General features: G+C 44.0%; 2 protein-coding genes across 6 annotated transcripts in view; both read right to left on the bottom strand.

Annotated features, from left to right (window-relative positions):
• Positions 1-16,550, bottom strand: part of LOC134412198 (beta-keratin-related protein-like) — a 37,005-nt gene extending 20,455 nt beyond the window's left edge. For 2 of the 5 annotated variants that reach the window (XR_010026396.1, XR_010026395.1), the window contains exon 1: positions 71-94. The gene's annotated coding sequence lies outside the window, so the exon portion shown is untranslated. Of the gene's footprint in view, positions 1-70; positions 113-16,493 lie in introns of those variants that run through there. The other 3 variants (XR_010026397.1, XM_063146037.1, XM_063146038.1) reach the window with 3 other exon arrangements.
• LOC134412200 (beta-keratin-related protein-like) lies at positions 14,204-14,696 on the bottom strand. Its single transcript, XM_063146040.1, has one exon. The coding sequence runs from the start codon at positions 14,676-14,678 to the stop codon at positions 14,220-14,222; it is 459 nt and encodes a 152-aa protein (XP_063002110.1). The 5' UTR covers positions 14,679-14,696; the 3' UTR covers positions 14,204-14,219.
• Positions 16,551-20,574: the final 4,024 nt, after the last annotated feature.

The following is a 20,574-nucleotide window of genomic DNA, read 5'->3' as shown; positions in this document are numbered from 1 at the left end:
ATACAATGCTATAAAGCCTGGATGAATGAGCACAATATGACTCCATGACAGCTACCACAGTCAGCCTTACCTGCTTTTCCAGAGAAGGTCCTGGTGTCAGGTGAAGCTGCTGGAGAAGTGATCCATGGTGTGGCCTTATATACCCTAAGCACCTTGCTCCGTCCTTCTTTCTGATGCAGCGTTTTCTGTTCAAAGGCTTAATTATTAGCCAGCAAAATGTCTCAGCAGCTTCGCTTACTAAATTACTTTAATAGCCATGAGGATTTAGGGCAATTTGTTGTCCCATCAATCTACTGTCAGCATCTCTCAAAACCACAGGAATGTGCTTTCAAGCAGGCTAATCATTGCCCACTCCCCTGAATCTTCTATCAGCGACATTTTGGATCAAGCCAATGGGGAAATCAAGCATAGTGCCCCCATGTGGAAGCAACAGCACACAAATCCCATGCCTTCTCCAGCTGCACTTCATCGTTATCATCCTCCTCATGTTTCACCTTTCCTTCCACTGTTTCACAGTTAAAATATGTCTTCTAATGTGCGTTAAACAAATTCTTCCCCCCTTCTTCAGGGATGCTTGAGGATTTTGGTTGGTCCATGTTTTGAAATAACCCAGCTTGATCTGTTCGCATTCACACCAATGCACAGTTGAGTACAGAGACATTTCTCAAAATGCAGTTCCCAGATGAAATTTGGGTGTATATATATATATATATATATATATATATATATATATATATATTGCTTTTGAACTGTGGTGTTGGAGGAAAATTCTGAGAGTGCCTTGGACTGCAAGAAGATCAAACCAGCCTGGAATGCTCTTCCAGAACACTTGAGAACTACCAACTCAATCACAGCTTTTAAAACTCAGCTAAAAACTTTTCTTTTCCCTATAGCTTTTAAATATTGAGTTTGTTCTGACTCTATACTGTTAGCCTCACCCTACCCGGTGCCTGTTTACCCTACCCTGTGCCTGTTTGCATTCTCTTTCCCTCCTTACTGTTGACGACAACTTTATTAGATTGTAAGCCTATGCGGCAGGGTCTTGCTATATACTGTGTAATCTGTACAGCACCATGTACATTGATGGTGCTATATAAATAAATAAATAATAATAATAATAATAATAATAATAATAATAATAATAATAATAATAAAAATCAAGCCAGACTGCTCACTTGAGGGAAGGGTATTAAAGGCAAAACTGAAGTACTTTGGCCACATAATGAGAAGACAGGAGACCCTGGAGAAGAGGCTGATGCTAGGGAAAGTGGAAGGCAAAAGGAAGAGGGCAAGACCAAGGGCAAGATGGATGGATGATATTCTGGAGGTGACAGACTTGACCTTGGGGAAGCTGGGGGTGGTGACAGCCGACAGAAAGCTCTGGCGTGGGCTGGTTCATGAAGTCACGAAGAGTCGGAAGCGACTGAATGAATATACAACAATATATATATATATATATATATATATATATATATATATATTTGATGGATTGGAATGAAGGGGGCACATGACTTCATACATGAGAACAAAAGACCATCCAGACACCCACACTTTGCCTTAGTCTATTCTTTATGTTCTTAAAGACCATAAGGACAAAAAACTAGTTTTATTCCCCCAAATGATTGCATACACATTACTCTCCATGCTCCCACACTGTTCCTTGGTCAGTAAAGATGCCCCATTTTCTCCTGCCCCCATGTGGTTTTATGAAGCATCTCACCTTACTGCTTCAAGGGGTCCCTCTTTCTGTTTAACTCACCCATGTGACTACTGGTGTAGGCAACAAACTGGCATGTGTCAACTCATAGGACAATTCCTCCCTTCTTCGTGTCAGGATTTGGGTCTGAAATTCTAAGGAAATGTGTAGGTTCATTGGCGAGTTTTGAAAGCTATCGTGATTTATGAAATTGCACATCATCACTGATCATGTGTCGTGTCTATAATGGCATCAGCCATTGCTTCCAATTGTCGTTCCCCACCTGGACATGTCCTCCTCAGAGGAAGAGCTAGAGGCCCCAGAAACACAGGGCACTCCAGTCCAGGGACTGCCATCATCACCACAGAGGCTTGGGTCCTGTGGGTCTGGTGACATTCCCTGGTCTTGGGTGACCTGAGTTTCTGGGGCCTTTAGATCTTCTGAGGAGGAGGACCCTTTCAGGTGGACCCTGATACCAATGTTCTGACTTTGTGATCCTTGACCCAACATGAGAAAACATAAACTCTGGTCTTAAACTGGTAGATTTTTGTTTGTTTTTAATAACTGAAATCATACAAATGTTACCCTTAAAAAAGTCACTCATTTTTATATAAATTTTGGTCCTCCAATTTTGGCTGTATTTTGGTTAATACCTGATTCAAAGGTGTAGTTCATTTAAAAACCTGTACAAAATGAAATCCAAATTTGCTGAATTTATATTGAAAGACTCAAACTATTTATGTTTTGAAAGAGAAGAGATGTCTCTTCTTCTTCTTCTTCTTCTTCTTCTTCTTCTTCTTCTTCTTCTTCTTCTTCTTCTTCTTCTTCTTTGTGTAGTATTACATTTTAGTGTACAACAGAAATTGTAAAGAGGAGAGTGTGCTGTTCTTGAAATATTCCAGAGACATATGTCTGATGCGAATAGCTACCTTTTTTCTTTGATCCAAAATGTCCCTGGCAGAAGATTTCCAGTTGACATTGAAACATTAACATGTAAGACAATGGTGTGGTTTTCTGAGAAGCTGACAGTAGGTGAATTAAAATGAAAAGTGGATCCAAGACTTCATGGTCATTAAGGTAATTTGTTGAATGATGCTGATGAGACCAGGTAACTAATTAAAACATCAGGCAGGAAACGCTGCACCCTAAGCAGAGGTGAGGACGGTGAGAGTATATAAACACACACCATGGCTCACTTCTTCACCACCTTCACCTGACACCTGTTCCTCTTTGCACCATCTCCAGAAAGCAGGTAAGGGAAATGCTGAAGAAGTCTCAAATGTATATTGTGCTCTGTTTTCCATTCTCTCTCTCTCTCTCTCTCTCTCTCTCTCTCTTTCCCCCCCAGAAATGCCTTATCATCATACTACATTCCTCTACTACCACAAATGCAGAAACTATTGAGTTGGGGATTCTTCTTTTCATAATCAAGGGCTTTTAAGTCATTTTAAACCAATGACAACTCTGTCCACACTTGACTTAAAGGAAGCAATGAGAGAGACAGAAGGAGAACATAACAAAAGGAAGTCCACCCCAACTGATACCCAGCTAGATAGAATGCAAAAGAATGTATCAACAGTGTTGATGTATCTCACCATCTCTAGAAAGGATGGGAAATGTTTCACTCTCCAGTTCTTGAGGGAGTGGAACTCCCATCATCCCCACAGTATTGGCTATGCAGGCTGGGTTTGGTTTGTATTTGTCGTTACGGACCACACAATCTCCTTCTCTAACCTATGCAGTCACCAGGATCATCATTTACATAGAGTTCTACTACCGCAGGTGGTATTTGAGGGAACCACTGTGCTTTATATGCCTGCACCTGGAAAAAGTGATGAAAATGGCAATTAAAATAATTAAGAGGCTGGAGCATCTCTCCTATGAGGGAAGGTTACAAGAGCTGTGATTGTTTAGCTTGGAACAAAGGAAGGCAAGGGGAGAAATGATAGATGTATCTTCCTCTCCCCTAACTTCCTGACTGTTAGAGCAGTACGACAATGGAACCAGTGACCTAGGGAGGTGGTGGGCTCTCCCACACTCGAGGCCTTCAAGAGGCAGCTGGACAAGCATCTGTCAGGGATGCTTTAGGGTGGATTCCTGCATTGAGCAGGGGGTTGGACTCAATGACTTTATAGGCACCTTCCAACTCTATTATTCTATGATTCTATGATTCTATGATAATACAAGGACCCAAAGGGGTCATGTCATGAAGCTGATTGGTGGGAGATTCAGGACAAATCAAAGAAATTACTTCTTCACACAGCACATAGTTGAACTATGGAATTCACTGCCACAAGTTGTGGTGATGTCCACGTATTTGGATTATTATTATTATTATTATTATTATTTATTTATATAGCACCATCAATGTACATGGTGGATGGCTTTAAAAGGGCATTGGATAAATTCCTGGAGAAGGCTATCCATGGCTACTAGCCCTGATGCTTATGTGCTACCTCCAGTATCAGAGGCAGTAAGCATTTGTGTACCAGTCGCTGGGGAACATGGGCAGGAGGGTGCTGTTGCACCCATGTCCTGCTTGTGGGTCCCTGGTTGACAGCTGGTCAGCTGCTGTGTGAACAGAGTGCTGAACTAGATGGAATCTCGGACTGATCCAGCATGGCACTTCTTATGTTCTTAAACACAATCTGAAGCCAATGTTTTAAGATTATTATTTTTTAAAAAAGAATGTGTTGCCTCCTGGATTTAATGATACAGGTCTGCAAAGTTGGAAAAAATGGGACATATCCCCCATCGCCTTTTTCATTATGTTTATGATGTACAACTAGCATAAGACCACTCTCATTTTGAACCAATGGCACAGACTGGTGACATGGGGTACACACATACCACACCTATCTAGGTTGTTCAAATTAGTGGCACATGAAACATACTTCTGAATTTATACAGGGTTGTTCAAACATGTCCCCCACAAAAAAGAAGGGAAAAAGGGGGGGAAAGAAAAAAACACAATATCCAACAACCTGATTTCCGGTAAAGTACAATTTGACAACTAAGAGTGGAAACACAGAATATATATATATATATATATATATATATATATATATATATATATGGAACTCAAGGCAATACAAGCTCAACATGGGATAGAACTATGAACTCTGGATGCAGGGATTAACGAAACTACGGTATTTCCTTTTCCTGTATATTGTGTTCTGGCAGATACAAAGATTGTAGCACTTCTCTGCATCACTATTACTGCATGATACTACTACTGCTGTCTTCTCTTTATTTTCAGACTCACCTCCATCACACAACCATGCCTTACTGTGGACCATCCTGTGCCGTCCCTTCCTGTGCTTCTAGCCCAGTTGTTGGGTTTGGATCAGCAGGTCTTGGAGCAGCAGGGATTGGCTCTGGCCCCTTTGGTGGCATTGGCTATGGCTCCGGTGCTCTGGTCGGCCCCGGTGTGCCTTCTGCCAGTCTCGGTGTGCTCTCTGGAGTCAACCCTTCCTGCATCAACCAGATCCCACCAGCAGAGGTCGTGATCCAGCCACCTTCCGTCGTCGTGACCTTTCCAGGACCCATCCTGTCTGCAAGCTGTGAGCCTGTATCTGTTGGAGGAAACACCCCATGTGCCCTTGGAGGTTATGGCCAAGCTGGTCTCCTTGGTCAAAACCTCCAAGGTGGTCTCCAAGCTGGCTTCCTTGGTTCTAATGTTTCACAGTTGGGTCGGGGCCTTTATGGGCTCGTGGGCCGAAGAGGCAGCATCTGCTATACCCCCTGCTAAATTCACATGGACTCTCAACAACCAAACGGAATGATCCAAGGGTTCACGGCAAAACACCCAGGCCTGTGCACCTCCACGGCTGTTGTTGAAGTCAAAGAGGCCCACAGCTATCTTTCCTGAATCAGTTTTCATTCTAAATCCATCCCTCTATATCACAGTATTTATCTGTTTGCCTGATTTTTATTCATGTATGTATATTTCTTTTGAGCGCACATCACAGCATAATGATGACAGGTACAAGAAACGTTGTTCATGAAATGTGTGGCAGGTCAAATCGAAGACGGGAAAAAGCTCTGTTAATATCGAATCCCCCACCCAGAAGTTATTCATATACACATGTATTCTTTTTGGCTTTTTCCATGCAAAATATTTTTGTTCAAAATGTGTTTGTCCAAATACCTTCCTTTTCACTTTTATTAAAACTCATTCTGCATCAGAGCCCTGGTCTCTTGTCTTGCTTTACAAAACTGTTGCCTTTCATACCAAGCAATTGTTATGTGGAAGTTCAAAGTGGGTCCCCTGCTCGAAAAGATTTAAATGTCTGTCCTAATACTTGCATATTTGCAGTAAAAGCCTTAACCAAAAACAGCCTGGGTGGTTTAATATGGAGGCACCAGAATTGGCCTGACCACTTTTGACATCTGCCCTGCCCTGATCTTAGAAGCTGCACACAAGAGCTTCTCCGAAATGGTCTTTGGTCTTCAGGTAAGAATGTGATCTGTCAATATTCACAATACACACCTTCCCATGTTGCATAGCAACTGGTGTAGGGCATGTCATGTACCCTCCATTTTAGTAGCCATTGATAATTTGACCGTCTATGAATTTCTCTAATCCTCATAGAATCATAGAATAGCAGAGTTGGAAGGGGCCTACAAGGCCATCAAGTCCAACCCCCTGCTCAGTGCAGGAATCCACCTTAAAGCAACCCTGACAGAGGGTTGTCCACCTGCCTCTTGAAGGCCTCTAGTGTGGGAGAGCCCACAACCTCCCTAGGTAACTGATTCCATTGTCGAACTGCTCTAACAGTCAGGAAGTTTTTCCTGATGTCCAGCTGGAATCTGGCTTCCTTTAACTTGAGCCCGTTATTCCGTATCCTGCACTCTGGGAGGATCGAGAAGAGATCCTGGCCCTCCTCAGTGTGACAACCTTTTAAGTATTTGAAGAGTGCTATCATGTCTCCCCTCCATCTTCTCTTCTCCAGGCTAAACAGCCCAGTTCTTTCAGTCTCTCTTCATAGAGCTTTGTTTCCAGACCCCTGATCATCCTGGTTGCCCTCCTCTGAACACGCTCCAGGAGGGAAGGAATTTACAAGCTTTTTCACAGGTATGGAATATGGCTGTGCTCAGTGAAATGAAGTAATGTGGTAGGGGATGAAACAGACAATGATATTTACAAGTAGGAAATGTGCTTCTGTGGGGCTATATAGCAGACTCACAATAGCACACACTTGTGCAAGTCCAGATATATATGACCTCATTTTCACAAATTTAAAGACACACACACACCCAACAATTGGTACAAATTACCATTTGGGCAAATCATAAGATGCAACCCCCCACTCCCCCCGCAATTGAAAACAGAAAAAAAAATCTGCTATAGTCCAACACTACTAATCAGAATGGAAAAACTATGAAAACTCATCAGGGTTAAGCAGAATGGAATTCCTAGCATTGCATATAAGAACATAAAAACATATGAAGTGCCATCTTGGATTAGACCAAAGGTCCATCTAGTCCAGCACTCTGTTCACACAGTGGACAAACAGCTGTTGACCCAGGACCCACAAGTAGGTCATGGTGCAACAGCACCCTCCCGCCCATGTTCCCCAGCAACTGGTGCACAGAGGCTTACTGCCTCGAATACTGGAGGTAGCACACAGCCATCCGGGCTAGTAAACCTGGATAGCCTTCTCCTCCAGGAATTTATCCAACATCCTTTTAAAGCCATCCAAATTGCTGACCATCACTTTTTGTGAACCTCCCAGGGAGCTTTGGCTATGGGGTGGTATAAAAATGCAATCAATCAATCAATCAATCAATCAATCATAAATATTCAGCCTTAAGTCCAACTTCCATCTTGGTTATGATCCTGGAGGTCTTGAAATCATATATATATATATATATATATATATATATATATATATATATATCTGAAAACTTTTCTGCAATGTTTGGAGATACCTTAATGTCAGGATCTGTCCTGCAGCAGCACCTGATGGCCAGAGTGCACCTTGCCAGCTGCAGAGCCTGGCCCATATCAGCAGCACTCCCAAATGAGCTGATGCAGACCAGGTGGGAGCAGCCAAGAAAGGGCTATAGGCGTTTCCACTCCAGCCTTTGCCACAGCAACACGGTCTCCTGTGCCTGCGATTCCAGACCATGCCTGACCTGCTGCTTCACCTGACCATGCCTTTTGCCTCTGGCCCTGCTTGAACCCTGTTGCTCCTGAACTCTGAATCCTGCCTGTCTCTGGACCAAGCCTTTCACCTCGGGCCCTGCTTGGACTCTGTTTGCCTTTGGACTCTGAACCCTGCCTGCTTCTGGACTTTGCCCTTTGCCTCTGGCCCTATCATAGAATCATAGAATCCTAGAATAGCAGAGTTGGAAGGGGCCTACAAGCCCATTGAGTCCAACCCCCTGCTCAATGCAGGAATCCACCCTAAAGCATCCCTGACAGATGGTTGTCCAGCTGCCTCTTGAAGGCCTCTAGTGTGGGAGAGCCCACCACCTCCCTAGGTAACTGGTTCCATTGTCGTATTACTCTAACAGTCAGGAAGTTTTTCCTGATGTCCAGCTGGAATCTGGCTTTCTGTAACTTGAGCCCGTTCTTCCGTGTCCTGCACTCTGGGAGGTTCGAGAAGAGATCCTGGTCCTCCTCTGTGTGACAACTTTTTAAGTACTTGAAAAGTGCTCTCATGGCTCCCCTCAATCTTCTCTTCTCCAGGCTAAACATGCCCAGTTCCTTCAGTCTCTCTTCACAGGGCTTTGTTTCCAGACCCCTGATCATCCTGGTTGTCATCCTGTGAACACGCTCCTGACTCTGTTGCCAGTTCTCTTGCTGCCTACACCCCAGACCCTGACACTTAAAGATCAGAGAGTTTTGATACAAACATTAGTCTGGGATAATGGAGGTAGGTTGGTTCACATAAAGATGCAGACCAAATGAAATGTCCCAGCTTTTCTCAAGACAATATCCTTTCAAGCATGTCTGAGCTGAACTCCACCCCCACTGCCATATTGCTACACAATGTCACATCCCAGCCAGTGCTGTGAAGAGGTCCAGTAGGAGACATTGACCATAATAGTTTGATGGGGAAGAGATTCAACCTCCTTGTCACTCCATTCAGGACTAGCATCAAGAATAGGGAGAAGTGGGCACCTATAGGGCATCCAGTTAGAAGAGTCCCTGTCATTGCTCCTCCGCTTCGTCATTGAAGCCTGCTTGTTCATCGCCCTCTTGCGTAGGCATAGAAAATTGCAGTACTGACAAAAAGAAGCAATAGATGTTATGGGCTCCAAGATCTCATGGAGTCTGATGAAGAACAGTGTGAATGGATGGGGGAGGAACCTGTTGTGCCCTACTTTGGGGAGGATTCTTCCTCAGAGGAAGGGAATGAGGGCCAGTTAGCTGTGCTGCAGCCGGAACCAGGGAGACGGCTGGAAGACGCAACAGCTGAGCTGTCGGAGTTACAGGCAGCAGAGGTGCAACCTGAGATGTCCAGCCACATCCCTGGAATGCCACAGCTATCAAAGACAGAGCTGGAGAGCATAAATCCAATACAGCGGAGGAGGAGTCGGAGGCTGGAACAGAAGTTGGGAACGACTAGGGCGCGCAGAGAGCGGAAGTTAAATAGCTCATGGGGTGTTAATGAGGCAGCTGGGCTAGATTAATGGCTGACCATAAATAGGGAAGGGAAGGAACCTCTCGTGCAAGCACTGAATCATTACTGACTCTTGGAGGGATGCCAGCTTCCGCTGACATTTTCTTGGCAGGCCTTATAGCGGGTTGGTTTGCCGTTGCCTTCCCCGGCCATTATTACCTTTCCCCCAGCTAACTGGGTACTCATTTTACCGACCTCGGGAGGATGGAAGGCTGAGTCGACCCGAGCCGGCTGCCTGAGAACCAGCTTCCTCTGGGATCGAACTCCGGCTGTGGGGAGAGTTTCAGCTGCAGAAACTGCTGCTTTACCGCTCTGCGCCACACGAGGATCAATATGGCCATAAATAAGCCTCAAGGAAGCTTCACATTGCTGAAAGACAAACTGTTTGGCTCTTTGGCTCCCTGGCCGTCTGCTCAGCAATTCAGACTTCTAGACCCCTGGCATTCTTCTGGATGACTCCCTTCGACAACCTGGACCAATTCAGCATTTGGCTTTTTGACTTCCCAGCTCCTGACCATTGGCTTGACTCGACAACGGGATTTGGCTTTGCAACCTTTTGGCTCCTGACCCTCGGAATTGATTTGATGATGTTTTGGACTCTGTTTGGGCATTGACACTTGGTGGAACATTACAGAACCCAAAGGTGAAGGAGACAGAGATATGGAAGAACCTTCCTAGGTGAGGACAAATCAGTTGGCTCAAACTCCAAACATAAGCTCACGTTCTGCGGGACCACAGCAACTCACACAGGGCGAGGAGGTGGGTGTGACAGACAGATGGATCAGACTTAAGGTCAAGAAGGAGGAGCAGAGTAAGGAAACAAATCATTCTACAAGGTTGGCCCACCCCAGGAGATCTCTAAGAGAAGAACCTCCCCAAGCGTCGCACTGAGAAAGTCTTTCAGGGTCTGCGCTGCAGACTGCCTCCATATTTGCAACAACTTTTTCTCCTACGGTTGTACATCCCTCAAAGGAATCTTTAGGAAAGCTATTTAGTGTTGTGCCAGATTAATCAGGGCTCTTAGCATTAGGTTGCTTTGCAGTGACCAGGTCTGCAACCGAATTCCTTGTTAGATGGATTGATTTGCATAATAAAGTCTATTGATTTGGAGATTGACTTCTTTGTTTGAATTTAAATATACTGGGAGGGCTTGGGACATGAGAGCAGGTGACAATAGCAGTGAGAAACAAAACTCATAGAATCATAGAATAGCAGAGTTGGAAAGGGCCTACAAGGCCATCAAGTCCAACCCCCTGCTCAATGCAGGAATCCACCCTAAAGGGTGGATTTGAGGGAGCAAGAGCATTGTCCTGTCCACAATCCAATCCTGGCACTGATACTGATTCCAGCAGTACTACAACGCCATGAAATATTCTCTGTATAAAATGGTCAGATCAGTAGTAACTCCAGTGGTGAACAAGATGTTTTTTCTGAGCAAAAAACAATGTCGCAAGGAAAACACTGAACTGGAAAGAAAGAGGTGGGAAATCTTCTAATCGTTCCACTATCAATAATTTGGTACAAGTGAGTGAAATGCTTAAGAAGTCTTTAATATACTATGGCCATAGCTAGACCTAAGGTTTATCCCTGGATCGTCCAGGGGTCAAACCTGTTCATCTAGGTGACACATAAGGGATCCAGTGCTCAGGCAGGGGCAAACCCTGGATGATCCCAGGATAAACCTAGCTGTGGCCTATGTACCAAAAATGATCTGTATACCTGTCGTCTTAGCCACTACTCTGTTGCTGCTGCTGCTGCTGCTGCTGCTGCTTCTTCTTCTTCTTCTTCTTCTTCTTCTTCTTCTTCTTCTTCTTCTTCTTCTTCTTCTTCTTTTTTAAAGGCTAAACAGGAGCCTACTACAAAACCGATCTGTATACCTCAAATAAATCCTAACTGTGTAATAATATATATATATATATATATATATATATATATATATATATATATACCCTCAAATAAAAATTCAAAACCAAAACAAACTAAATGCGTTTCGACCCAATTTGGGTCTTCCTCAGTGGTATAATGGAATTTACATACATATACAATACAGAAAGATATTTTGAAATCATCTTAGCCTGCAAGTAAAAAAACCCTTAGTATTAGCCATATTAGGTACAGGTTTACAGAAAAATAGTTCAAAAATCTTTATTCCTTCTTAATTTGTGTTTCTATTTACCACTACCCTGTTGCTGCTTCTTCTTCTTCTTCTTCTTCTTCTTCTTCTTCTTCTTCTTCTTCTTCTTCTTCTTCTTCTTCTTCTTCTTCTTCTTTTTAAAGAAGGCTAAACGGGAGCCTACTACATTCATAGAATCATAGAAACATAGAATAGCAGAGTTGGAAGGGGCCTACAAGGCCATCGAGTCCAACCCCCTGCTCAATGCAGGAATCCACCCTAAAGCATCCCTGACAGATGGTTGTCCAGCTGCCTCTTGAAGGCCTCTAGTGTGGGAGACCCCACAACCTCCCTAGGTAACTGGTTCCATTGTCGTACTGCTCTAACAGTCAGGAAGTTTTTTCCTGATGTCCAGCTGGAATCTGGCTTCCTTTAACTTAAGCCCGTTATTCCTTGTCCTGCACTCTGGGAGGATCGAGAAGAGATCCTGGCCCTCCTCTGTGTGACAACCTTTTAAGTATTTGAAGAGTGCTCTCATGTCTCCCCTCAATCTTCTCTTCTCCAGGCTAAACATGCCCAGTTCTTTCAGTCTCTCCTCATAGGGCTTTGTTTCCAGACCCCTGATCATCCTGGTTGCCCTCCTCTGAACACACTCCAGCTTGTCTGCGTCCTTCTTGAATTGTGGAGCCCAGAACTGGACGCAATACTCTAGATGAGGCCTAACCAGGGCCAAATAGAGAGGAACCAGTATCTCACACGATTTGGAAGCTATACTTCTATTAATGCAGCCCAAAATAGCATTTGCCTTTCTTGCAGCCATATCGCACTGTTGGCTCATATTCAGCTTGTGATCTACAACAATTCCAAGCTCCTTTTCGTTTGTAGTATTGCTGAGCCAAGTATCCCCCATCTTGTAACTGTGCATTTGGTTTCTATTTCCTAAATAACATTCAAGTTATACTACTACGGGAGCCTACTACGTTATATAACTAGGTTAAATAAAAGCTACCAGTTTGTCAAAAGAACTTGAATGTAGTAGGCTCCCGTTTCTTTCCCACCCCTTTCTTTTCAGTTCACTGTTTTAGCTATAAGGGGTCAGGACAGATCTCTTACTTTTGCTAGGAAAACACTACCAGCATACTATACACTGAACAGCCATTTAGATGTGAGCTGGGCATCCCAAGTGGGGAATCAGTAACCAGAATTCCAAGATTCTTTGAAATTGAGATGGTAGAAGAACTGTTGGTTGAACCTCTATAGGGGTCCACAGGATGGGATGTGGAACACATTTAAACCTCAGGGCCAAATTCCATTTTGGTTATGAACTTGGAGTAGAGGAAAGGGATAAAGGCAAAACAAGTATGGCTGAAAATACCGGAAGTGTTTAGTTTAAAGCTCTCATTGCCAGTAACTAACTCAGCCAAAGCAGGGGCGTTGCAATCTTTTCAAATGGGAAAATAACGGCCTTAGCTAGACCTAAGGTTTATCCTGGGATGGTCCCGGGGTCATTCCTGTTCATATAAATGACACACAGGATATCCCGGGAGCAGGCAGGGATGATCCCAGGATAAACCTTAGGTCTAGCTAAGGCCAACGTCTCCCATTCACCTGGAAATTGCTTTCTAGCAGAGATAGCAAATGATACCTTAAGGGGTAAGGGGTGACCAGTGTGTGGCTCTCAATTCCAACCCCTCCCCAGTCTTCTGCATGGAACTCTGAATCCTCACATTTTCTCAGGCTCTCTTTTTTGTACATAACAAACAGATGTTCTAGGACTGAGATTGAATCCCTTTTATTTTGGGTGCTCTGCATCATAGAAAGACTTCCTGCAGATAGGGAAAAAGAGCACATTTGGGAGAATGAGTCCAGACCAGACCTTGGCTACATCTTCTGTTGTTGTGGTGTAGGTGATAGTTTCTACTTCCAGGGAGTTTAAGCAAACAACTGATTTCCTGCAGTTGCACACTTCAAAAACCTCACTCGACCATTAGAGGTGGGCACTGTGGATATTGACAAATCCTGGTCTGGTCTGAAGACCAAAGACCATTTCTGAGAAGTTCTGGGTTGCAGCATACAAGTTGTGGACAGGACTGAAGCCAAGAGAGCTCAGACAAATTCTGGTGGATTCGTATTAAACTGCCCAGACAGCTTTTGATTAAGGCTATTGCTGCAAATTTCAGTGGCTTAAGGGAAACATTTCTCCCTTGTAGACTGTGATTAAAATGCACAAAAGCAGGGAACCCAATTAGTATTTACACATTACACTTGGTCGTGTGAAAGTCAACTATTTCATAAAGCAAGACAAGAGACCAGAGCTCAGATGCAGAATAAGTTTTAATAGAAGTGAAAAGGAGGTATTTGGACAAATTCTCAACAAGCTATTTTGCCTGGAAAAACCCAAACAGAACACCTGCGAATGAACAGCTTCTGTATTATACATTTTGAGGGGGGAAAGAGAGATTCTATATTAAGAGAGCTTTTCTTCCCTCTTCTATTTGACCGCATTTAGCCATTTGACTTGCAACATATGTCATGGACACCTTTTCTTGTCCCGCACATCATTATTCTGTGATGTGCACTCAAAAGAAACATACATATGTAAATAAAAAAATCAGACAAACAGATAAATACTGTGATACAGAGGGATGGAATTAGAGAGAAAACAGATTCAGGAAAGATAGCTGTGGGTGTCTTTGACTTCAGCAGCAGCCATGGAGGTGCTGTTTTTCCATCATCCTTGGAACATTCCATTTAGTCATCGAGTGTCCTTGTGAATTTAGCAGGGGGTATAGCAGATGCTGCCTCTTCGCCCCACCAACCCATAACGGCCCTGACCCAACCGTGAAACATTAGAACCAAGGAGACCACCTTGGAGGCTTTGACCAAGGAGGCCACGTTGTCCAAAACCTCCAAGGGCACAGGGGGTGTTGCCTCCAACAGATACAGGCTCACAGCTTGCAGACAGGATGGGTCCTGGGATGGTCACGATGACGGGAGGTGGCTGGAACACGACCTCTGATGGTGGGATCTGGTTGATGCAAGAAGGGTTGACTCCAGGGAGCAAACCGAGACTGGCAGAAGGCACACCGGGGCCGACCAGAGCACCGGAGCCATAGCCAATGCCACCAAAGGAGCCATAGCCAATCCCTGCTGCTCCAAGACCTGCTGATCCAAACCCAACGACTGGGCTGGAAGCACAGGAAGGGACGGCACAGGATGGTCCACAGTAAGGCATGGTTGTGTGATGGAGGTGAGTCTGAAAATAAAGAGAAGACAGCAGTAGAAGAACCATGAAGAAATAGTGATGCAGAGAAGTACTAGAGTAATTGTACCTGCAAGATCACAACATAAAGGTAAAGGAAGTATCTTCATCAATTCCAGCATATGTAGTAGAACTTCGCTTATACTTAACTGCACATTTACTGTGCGGTCAATTAATGTTCTGTGTTCCGACATGTAGTTAATGATTGGAAATGTCTTGTATCCATGCTTTGCAAGGAATCAGGTTGTTGGAGAGTGGGTTTCATTCTTTCTTTTTTGGGGGTTGGGGGGGTTATATCACCATATAAATGCAGAAGTATATTTCATGTGCAGTAGGCAAAACTGTTGGTCCACTTCTGCTAAAGAGGTACAGTTTATTTGTTTACCTGCCAGGTGCAGACACATAAAGCAGGGTGCCTCTCCCAAACACCACCTGCCATAGTAAAGCTGTATGGAAATGGCTACCCTAGATTGCAAATATCAGAGAAGGAGATGATGGAGTCCCGATGGAGGTGAGTCTGAAGGAACATAGCAGGGGGGGAAAGCTTAGATAAATAGTTCTGCTACAGCGACCAATGCTGGTGGATTTTGAGTTCCCATTGAGTGGTGAGACAACGTTTGGAGAAATCTAGAACATTGCTCATTCCCCCATCCCTAGACTCAGCCACGCAAGGCACAGTGCAACCCCTCCCAATGCCACCTCTTAGAGAGTCTTAGTTTTTTCTCCGATTCTCCTGCTTCCATTCTCTATCTCTCTGTTCTCAACCAGACACTCTCCTCCCTCAATGCCTCCCTCCATTCTCTCTTCTACAGTTTAGACAGTTAGCTTCATCTCACCAGGTTTATACTGTGAAATCACTGTGAATTACGTGCAAAGCACTCCGACGTTTCCCAGCTTATAATCTGCTTTGACTGTGAAGCACTCTTATGCGTCCTGCTTTAATTGTGCGTCTTAGCCAAGAGAACCAACCTATTTTACTACCTCTTTAAGAGCTAATCTTTTGTTGTTCTCCGAGCGGCCACTGGGGGCGCAGGAGGATAATTTGATATGTTTAAAGTACAAATTAAACAAATGCTTACGTCTGCATAAGTATTAAAGATGAAGACATCAAAATTGGCATAGTAATAGATATTAAGGAGGGCTTTAAGCATACCAAATGTGAATCAGATTGGGTCATCCATTGTTTTTCTATGATATTTTACATTTCTCCCCCTTAAACCCTTTCCTGGTATGCGAATGATCTTAGGAGCGCCACTGCCTGGGGTGTGATTTAGCTAGCTTTACACTATGAAATAGAGCTTTACACTACATAGCTTTACACTATGAAAATAATTTGAGGAAATGGGTACATGGGATGAAGCCCAGTGATGGGAGGGGGCTAAATAATCCTGTGAGTCAGCTGTGGGCCCAACTTCCAGTGATTTGAACATGACTGAGAGGATTTTGCAAATAAAAAGAAAGAAGCACTGAAACCCCTCTTTGTTTGAAGAATCACCATTTGTGGCAATGGAGGAACATAATATGACAGGCACTCTAAACTCCCAATTTTATACAGGTAGGGGGACTTAGTGTCAGCCACGTTGCCTTTTACAAAACATAGAACCAGCCAAGGGCCAACAAATTTCAGAATTTCCAGATTCACTGTGAATCTTGCAACAGAGAAACATTATCTCTGGTGGCTACAATTTCAGGAAGTGGAGAGAGAGAGAGAGAGAGAGATACAATGCTATAAAGCCTGGATGAATGAGCACAATGTGCCTTCACAACAGCTTCTATAGTCAGGCTTACCTGCTTTTCCGGAGAAGGTGAGAGAAGGTCCTGGCGTCAGGTGAAGCTGCTGGAGAAATGATCCATGTTGTCTGCTTTATATACTCTCAGCATCTTGCTCCGTCCTTCTTTCTGATGCAGCGATTTCTGTTCAAAGGCTTAATTATTAGCCCACAAAATGTCTCAGCAGCTTCGCTTACTAAATTACTTTAATAGCCATGAGGATTTAGGGCAATTTGTCATTCCATCAATCTACTGTCAGCATGTCTCAAAACCACAGGAATGTGCTTTCAAACACGCTGATCTTTGTCCACTCCCCCAAATCTTCTGTCATGTCCAGCCGTGCTCCCCCTGATTTGGAAGAAGGTGTTTCAGGTGTCACTCTTTCTCCTACAGCTGGTCATGATCTCCCTCCAGAGCTTCCTGTTCAAAGGCTTTCCGTTCTGCTTGAAACGACAATTGTCTCGCTTAGTTTGCATAGTTTTGCCTAGAGAGAAGTTTCCAAGAGAGTAGACCCTCTTCAGGTGGGAAGAGATGTTTATTGCTTAAATAAAGCTTTGTGGATTACTTAGCAGGCCTCGATTTTTGTCTCCTAAGGAGTGTTTTAAGAAACACAATGTCTCCTATCAGCAACATTTTGGATCAAGTCAATGGAGAAGTCAAGTAGAGTGCCCCCATGTGGAAGCAACAGTACACAATTGCCATGCCTTCTCCTCCTCTTCTTAATCATTGTCATCATCCTCGTGTTTCACCTTTCCTTCCACTGGTTCACAGTTAAAATATGTCTTCCAATAAGAGTTAAACAAATTCTGCCCCTGTGCCCCAGGGTGTCAGGCTTCGCCGGCTGACCAATGTTGACATACTAGGAATGGCCACAAATCTCCTGCAGATAACCCGTAATAAAATCGTCAAGGCCAGGGAACAAGGGGTGTGTGAAAGATGAGACCCAACAGGGCTTGGGAGGTGACCGGTTCTTCCAAGCCAATTCACTGAGGCAGAGAAGAGTCATTGTGGAGTGTAGGTGGATAAATAACGAGACAGACAACATAGCTGGGTTTAAACAGGGCCACTTATTTATTTAGCGATCTGCAAGAGGGGGTTGCAACCTATCGGGCATCCATTTTAGCCTGTTTCAGGCCACTACAATTGGGTGAGTCATTCCTGACCTGTGTAGAGGCGCTACGCCATGCGTCTCCCCACGGGCCTCCCCTGTCGGGGTAGGGGAGCCTTCCTTTGTCACCCCCAACTCAGACCACTCGGTTCAGAGTGGATGAGTAGGGTTGGCCCCAAAGGTAGGTCTTATCTCCCTAGCTAGGCCGCTGGGCTCCAAACTGGAAGCCTCGGACCTATCAATCGCTTTAAATAGCGCCCGTAAATGCTCACCAATTCAGAATCCCTATGGATGCCCGTACCTAGCGCCAAATAAATGTGACCAAATTAGAAAATCAAACTATTTAAACTCCAAGCTGTCTTACAGTGTGAAGTAGGCGAAAAAACTCATGTACAATTCAGTATATGAATAAAAAATGCCTACTTGGCCCCCAACAAGGCAACCAGCAAGCCCACACTGTTTACAGGGAAGGAGGGAGGGAGCCGTGCAGCAAAAGAGGAGGTGGGAGGGGTAAGGCTAACCAATATAGCCACCGCACACCCTCCCACCTAGGCCCGGGTGTGTCCATCCAATGGGAGATGGGCACGTCTCGTGCTCATCCCACCCCCACCCACATAAGCTTCCCCGTGCCCAGGCTTTGCCGGGCACAGCAGAAACCCCCCTTTTCCAGTCCAGGGTCCAAAATCCAGGGAAGTCTAGGTGTCCAGGTGGGCAAGGTTCAGGGTCTCGGAACAGTCAGAGGTGAGCCGGTGTCTTAATCTGAAGTTGCTCTTCAGTGCCGAACTGTGAAATTCCAGCAGCTTTATCTTCAGTGCCCTGAACCAGCTGCTGATTATTAGTCTCCAGGCAAGCTTTCTTCCTTAAAAGGGCTGAAACTCATCTCTGTTGCTTTTCTACCTTAAGCCTCCTTTGCTCAATGGAACTTGGTCCTCTGAATTAGGCAGAGGGGCTGTGGCAGGGCGTTGGCCATTATCTGGGGGTGAGAGCTCTGGAGCTATTTCTGTGCAATAATAATAATAATAATAATAATAATAATAATAATAATAATATTTCTTACCCGCCTCTACAGTTTGATTGAGGCTGGGAACAGCAATAAATGAAAAAATACACAAAACTCAATTGAAACATAACATACATTGTTAAAAACATCCTAAAAACATTCTAAAAACATCTTAAAATTCCACTGGATAGGCCTGCCGGAAGAGATCAGTCTTTATAGCTTTCTTGAATGCTAATAGACTGTTAAGTTGACGAGTCTCCTCCGACAGGCCATTCCACAGTCTGGAAGCAGCAGAAGAGAAGGTCCTCTGGGTAACAGTCGTTAATCTAGTTTTAATCTAGCTCAAGTAGATTCTTCCCAGAGGACCTGAGTGTGCCGGGCAGATTGTACAGGAGAAGGCAATCCCGCAGGTAGCCTGGACTCAAATCATGTAGGCCTTTGAAGGTGATAACCAACACTTTATACTTTGCTCGGAAATTAATTGGCAGCCAGTGAAGAGATTTTAAGACTGGTGTGATGTGGTTCCCCTAGGTGTAGCAGTGACCAGCCTGGCTGCCATATTTTGAACTAGTTGAAGTGTCCGGACTAGGCACAAAGGTAGCCGTAGAGTGCGTTGCAGAAGTCGAGCCTCGAAGTTACCAGCGTGTGCACGACCGTCTTTAGGTCTTCAAACTCTAGGAAGAGGTGCAGCTGGCATGTCAGCCAAAGCTGATAGTAGGCACTCCTGGATGTCACATCTATCTGGGCTGTCATTTGGAGCTAGGACCCTCACCCAGACCTGCAACCTCACCTTCCTCTTCATCGGAAGTATCCGAGGGAGGCCTGACACAGGGATGCTTGAGGATTTCGGTTGGTCCATGTTTTGAAATAACCTGGATTGAGCTGCCTCTTTCAGACCAATGTGCAGTTCAGTACATAGACATCACCCATTTCTCAAAACCTTACAATGCAGTTCCCAGATTTTTTTTAAAAAAAGAGTACCAAAAATGCGTATAAAATCTGTATTTAATCTGTATTTTTGGAGATGTGTGTGTATGTATTTGTGTATGTGTAATGAACCGCAGAGCAAACTATTCAATGCAAGTTGGAGTGTAAATTCACATTTCACTAAATTAATATATTGAGAATTATGTATTTAAATCCAAACTGTGTTTGTGTGTATAATAGATACAATATATATATATATATATATATATATATATATATATATATGTGTGTGTGTGTGTGTGTGTGTGTGTGTGTGTGTGTGTGTGTGTGGAATGAAAGTGGTGTATAAATTAATACACAAGAAAGTAACATAGGCCAGATATATAGCTTGGGTAAAGTAGGGTGACCCTATGAAAAGGAGGACAGGGCTCCTATATCTTCAACAGTTGTATTGAAAAGGGAATTTCAGCAGGTGTCATTTGTATATATGGGGAACCTGGTGAAATTCCCTTTTCATCACAACAGTTAAAGCTGTATAGTTAAAGCTACACTCTAGTATAGCTCCTGCATCTTTAACTGTTGTGATGAAGAGGGAATTTCACCAGGTTCTCCATATATACAAATGACACCTGCTGAAATCCCCTTTTCTATGCAACTGTTAAAGATACAGGAGCCCGGTCCTCCTTTTCATAGGGTCACCCTAGGTAAGTCTTTACAATGCCATTATGGTAACACAATATTCCTCTTTTATACCTTGTAGGACACTCAATGCCATTTGTTGTGTGATTTTGGATAATGTGTAACCAATAGAAGGAAATGATGCTATGAAAGAGGTATATGGAATGTGTCATGTGCCCCAACATTTATCAGGGCACTTCAATAGCTCTATAACAGCGTAGTGTAAATCTGGTCATGGACAAGAAATAGTCTGATCAGTGATACAGGTTTGCTCTTGCCTTTCTATGAACAATTTTTACTTGACTGTTCTGCTCTATAGCTACACTTACATTGTAGGCTTTTTGTAATGTTTCATCACTCATGTTTCTTCAATGCTTGCTGCCTTA

This window comes from Elgaria multicarinata, chromosome 21 (assembly GCF_023053635.1).
Source record: "Elgaria multicarinata webbii isolate HBS135686 ecotype San Diego chromosome 21, rElgMul1.1.pri, whole genome shotgun sequence".
Lineage (NCBI taxonomy): Eukaryota > Metazoa > Chordata > Lepidosauria > Squamata > Anguidae > Elgaria > Elgaria multicarinata.
This window is presented reverse-complemented; position numbering and strand designations above follow the sequence as displayed.

Coding starts and splice junctions, on each gene's coding strand:
- LOC134412200 (XM_063146040.1), bottom strand. CDS start 14,678: ATGCCTTACTGTGGACCATCCTGTGCCGTCCCTTCCTGTGCTTCCAGC.